General features: G+C 44.7%; 2 protein-coding genes across 2 annotated transcripts; both read right to left on the bottom strand.

Annotated features, from left to right (window-relative positions):
- Nucleotides 1-2234: 2234 nt before the first annotated feature.
- LOC136063516 (uncharacterized) lies at nucleotides 2235-2819 on the bottom strand. The gene has a single exon (XM_065764019.1). It carries the CDS (start codon nucleotides 2817-2819, stop codon nucleotides 2235-2237), a length of 585 nt encoding a protein of 194 aa, XP_065620091.1.
- Nucleotides 2820-3047: 228 nt separating this feature from the next.
- On the bottom strand, nucleotides 3048-3752 carry LOC136063515 (uncharacterized). Its single transcript, XM_065764018.1, has one exon. It carries the CDS (start codon nucleotides 3750-3752, stop codon nucleotides 3048-3050), a length of 705 nt encoding a protein of 234 aa, XP_065620090.1.
- Between the last annotated feature and the right edge of the window lie 1315 nt (nucleotides 3753-5067).

Raw genomic sequence — 5067 nt, 5'->3', positions numbered from 1 at the left:
TGAATACATAACAGGTATGGTCCCGAATTGGATCGTTTGTATAATTTTCGGTCCTTAAACAGCCAAAATCTGGTTGCCTTCCTTCGAATTTTGTCAGCCTCCCTCGATTCTTCCGGAAAAATGTCATCTTTCAAGAATTTGGTTATAGGGTCCATCTAATAGAGACTGTCTCTGATCTGGTGGACTCGGACTGCATTCCCTCCTGTCCCGGTAGGCTCATGGAAATCCTCGACGAGGATAACTCTCAGTAAATTTTGCTCCGAAGAGGTGGCTAGTGTGGCCAAAGAATTTGCATGTGCGTTACTGCTTCTAGGAACATGTAGCAAGCTGAAAAATTCGAATTCCGACTGCAGACGTTTGACTCGATTCAAGTTTCCTTACATTCTTTCATCCTTCGCTTCAAACTCCCCCTGTACTTGGCCCATAACTAATCTTAAGTCCGAGAACAACTCCACTGCCTTTCCTCCCATTCTTCAGACCATAGACATTCCCATCAATAGGGCTTCATACTCTGTCTCGTTATTGGTTGCACCGAAATCCAGCCTTAATGACTTCTCAATGATGATTCTCTCTGGAGATATCAAGACTAGCCCTACTCCAGAACTTTTCCGGTTCGCAGCGCCGTCCATATATACTTCCCAGCGGGCAGGATCTTGTTGAGAAATCATGCCAACCGATTTTCCATCCATGTCTCTCTCTGTCGTTATTTCTTCTAAGCTGGGTTCTGTGAACTCGGCCACTAAATCCGCAAGGATCTACCCTTTGACTAAAGTGCGAGGCATATACTTGATATTAAAAGCTCCTAAGATAGTGCCTCACTTGGCTATCCTCCCCGTGTAGTCGGTACTTCGAAGTACGGTCTTAAGCGGGAGTTGCGTGAGCACAACAACAGTATGTGTTTGGACGTAGTGGGGCAATTTTTGTGTTTCAAGTACTACTGCCAAAATAGCTTTTTCCAGTGGCAAGTATCTGATCTCGGCCTCATGTAGAGACTTACTCACACAGTAAACCAGCCTTTTTATACCTTGATCCACTCTTACTAACACTAGACTTACAGCATGGGGAACCACTGCGATATAGGCAAATAAGACCTCATCTGGCTCAGGGCTAGACATAATCGGTGGCCGAGCCAAGTAGTCTTTAAGTTGTTGGAAAGCTAAGGCCCATTCTTCAGTCCATTCAAATCCCTTCCACTTGTTGATCAGCGAGAAGAAGGGTTTACACCTATCCGCGGACCTGGACATGAATCGGTTCAAAGCAGCTGCCATCCCTGTTAACTTCTGAACCTCTTTCGGATTCTGAGGAGGCTGCAGATTTTGAATAACCTTTATCTGATCGGGATTGACCTCAATTCCCCTGTGTGTTACCATGTAACCCAAAAATTTGCCTGACCCCACACCAAATGAGCACTTCGAGGCGTTCAAGCCCAACTTGTGTCTTCTCAGGGTTTCAAAAATGTTATCAAGGTCCTTCACATGCTCAGAAATAACTTTGCTTTTTATCACCATATCATCTATATAGACCTCAACGCTTTTGCCCAATTGTGATTCTAACATCTTGGTCATCATCTGCTGATAAGTAGAACCTGCATTTTTCAGACCGAATGGCATCACTTTATAATGGTAATTACCAATGGGGGTAACAAAAGCAGTTTTCTCTTGGTCATCTGAGACTACTGGTATCTGATTGTAACCTTGGAAAGCATCCAAGAAACTCATCCGAGGATGGTCGATAGTAGCATCTACTAATTGATCGATTTTCGGCATAGGGAAAGGATCCTTAGGACAAGCCTTATTCAAGTCCATGAAGTCCATACAAACTCGCCACTTTCTGCTCTTCTTCTTTACCACCACAGTATTTGCCAACCATTCAAGATAAAAAACTTCTTTAATAGCCCTAGCTTGTTTGAGGTTCATCACTTTTTCTTTGACTGCATCCGTATACTCTTTGAATGGCCACCGAGGAGGCTACTTCTTGGGTACACTCAGTGGGTTGACCCTCAAATGATGGCAAATGAACTCTGGATCCACTCCTGGGGCTTCGTAAGTACTACAGACGAATACGTCAATATTTCTTTTAAGGAAATAAATTAGCTCTTCCTTTTCTGGTTGAGGTATCTAAGACCCGATTTGAAAATATCTTTCAGGATTGCCCCCAATTAAAACCTGCACTAAGTCCTCGCATTTAGCGCCTTCATCAAGATCTTCGACGAGTGACAACCGACTTCTTAACTGCTATAAGTCTCCCTTCACCCTGACTGAGGATTCGGTTTCAGGCTCGTGTTGTATGGCAACCACCAAACATTGCCTAGCCGAGGATTGATCTCCACAGATTTCACAAACGCGCCCTTCGGATGGATATTTAACTTTTTGATGTAGAGTGGAGGAAACAGCCCCTAGCGTGTGTAACCAAGGTCTGGCTACAATTGTCGTATAAGGGGAGTAAACATCTACAACAATAAAGTCCACTTCCACTACTTCTGAGCCAGTTTGTATGGGCAATCGTATCTGTCCTTTTGGGGTGACCATCCTTCCCCCGAAGCTAACTAGGGGAGAATAGTATGGAGTTAAGTCATCAAGCTTGAGGTTCAGGCCCTTATAGAGGTCAGGATACATAATCTCCACCGTGCTACCCTGATCCACTATCACCCTCTTCACATCATATCCCCCAATTCTGAGGGTGACTACCAAAGCATCGTCGTGAGGTTGAATGGTTCCAGCTTTATCTTTGTCCGAAAAGCCTAAAACGGGTGGGACAGCTTGTCTAGAGCTCCTCAGATCCCGACCAATATCCCCTGCTGGTAGCTGAGCCACTGACATAACTTTGGATGGCCAGGACCCTGTTCTTCCTGGCGCTGCAAAAATGACGTTAATAGTACCTAATGGAGGTTTCGTAGAATCTCTCTTCTCGGACTTAAAATTCACTTGACCTCCTCGGCCACTAGAGTGGTGCAAAAGATGCCTCAACCTCCCTTCACGAACCAGCTGGTCCAAATGATCCCACAAACTTCTGCAGTCTTCAGTGGCATGCCCATGGTCTTGGTGGTATTAACAATAGAGATTGTGATTGCATCTCTCAGGGTTCCCTACCATTTTACTCGGCCACCTAAAGAATGATTCATTCATGATCTTTTCCAAAACTTGATGAACTGGCTCCTTGAACACTGTATTGACTGCTTGTGCATTTGTTGACCCCGACTGCCCAACGAAATCTCTCCGCGGCTTATTGTTGTTGTAACGATCCGACCTGAAGTTCTTCCTATCCTGGGGGATAACCTTATCCTTACCCTTCCCTTGCTGCTGATCTTCTTCAACCCTTTTATATTTTTCAATACGGTCCATAAGTTGACACATGTTAGTGACAGGTTTGCCGGACAAGGATGTCCTTAAACCATGATCAGTAGGGAGGCCGAGCTTAAACTTGTCTAGGGCCATTGCATCAAAGTTGCCCTCCATATCATTAAACATCTCCCAATATCTATCTAAATACGCCTTAAGGGTTTCACCTTCACGCATGCTCAAGGATAGCAGAGAAGATAAGGGCCTGGCCACTCTTCGGCATGTGACGAGACGTGAACCAAAAGCTTGAGTAAGCTCTTGGTAGGAATTGATAGAGTCTGCTTTTAGGTTGTTGAACCACCTCATCGCCACGAGTCCAAGACTAGAAAGGAACACCTTGCACATCAGAGCTTCATCTCTGGAGTAGACAGCCATCCTTTGGTTAAAATGGCTTACATGTTCAACAGGGTCCATTTTACTATTATAAATAGTGAAGGTTGGCTTGTTAAAGCATCGAGGAAGCTTTGCTCCTTCAATCCTGCACGTGAAAGGTGACCTAGAGATTTGATTCAAAACCTTGCTCATGGCATCATTTCCCACCCCTCCATGTGGTGGCCTTAGAGGTTACTTCTTGCGAGGGTGTTCATCTTCATATGAAAAAGATTCACTGATTGGAGTTCGAGACCTTTGTTCATAAGTGATGTTTTGTTCGTCACCCGAGTCTTCATCAGAATGCGAGGCAGTACGTTTTCTTTTCGCATGGCATAACTCCCTTCTTAACCTTTCAATTTCTATTTGCATGTTATTCTTCTCTACGTGAGACACATGACTTCCGCCACGAGGTTGACTTCGCTCAGTGTGTGTAGTATACACACTGCCTTCCCGATCTTGTCTCCGCTCCAAGTTGAGAAAAGGGTCTATATGCTGGGACGCCCCAGATTCTGCCGATTGTTACCCTGGTTCGGCCATGACCAACTGCTATTACTTCCCCTTACACTCAAGCTCTCCCCACAGACGGCGCCAATTGTAGGGTTAGGATTTGTGGCCCAAGCCCAAAAAAATGAATTTGTAGAGAATGGGTGAAAGAGTTAGGTTGATTATGGAATCGACAACAATTAATCACAACCCTCAAGCATAAACCAACATGAATTTACACGCAAAGAACTGGTGTCCGAAGAGGCATATTATTGATTATTTGGTGAATACAGATCTTAGGGTTACAATAAAGCTTTTTTGTTTTCTTCTCCCTCCTCCTTCTTCCTCCTTTCTTTTCTTTTTCCTTTCTCAGGAGCTTCTTTCCTTTATATAACCTCTTTCCCCATCATCCCTATCGTCCACTTGTTCCTCATCTGTGACTCTACTTGAGTATATGTCACGTCAAGTATTTCCTCTGGCTCTCTGTGAGTGGTGGTAGGTGAGGTTACACTGTTCAGAGGTCTTCTCCACATAAATGCGGCCAGAGAAGTTGTTACAGTGCCTTAAATGCGGTGGTAACAGCTTTTCCTTTAGATATTTCCTCATTCTTATCTTCTCCAGATATATCCAGAGCTTATCTTGATCGTTGGGGTTGCTAGAAAAATCATTCGGACCTTCCACACATTTGCTCAATCAATACTATTCGCGTCCGAGGAATAAAATCTCCTCGGACGGAAGGTGGTCTTCTCGGACGACAACCATCCTTCTGTCCGAGGATCCTTCTTCCAGATGGGCCTTGCCCTTACCATCTCCTTCTCTTCGGACGCACAGTAATCCTCACATGGGGCTCTAAGCCCACTATGTTAGATTGGGC

This window comes from Quercus suber, unplaced genomic scaffold, assembly GCF_002906115.3.
Source record: "Quercus suber isolate HL8 unplaced genomic scaffold, Cork oak 2.0 scaffold_538, whole genome shotgun sequence".
Taxonomy (NCBI): Eukaryota; Viridiplantae; Streptophyta; class Magnoliopsida; order Fagales; family Fagaceae; genus Quercus; species Quercus suber.
This window is presented reverse-complemented; position numbering and strand designations above follow the sequence as displayed.

What these genes read in the sequence shown, in the direction of transcription:
- LOC136063515 (XM_065764018.1), bottom strand. Translation starts at nt 3,752, where the DNA reads ATGGACCCTGTTGAACATGTAAGCCATTTTAACCAAAGGATGGCTGTC.
- LOC136063516 (XM_065764019.1), bottom strand. Translation starts at nt 2,819, where the DNA reads ATGTCAGTGGCTCAGCTACCAGCAGGGGATATTGGTCGGGATCTGAGG.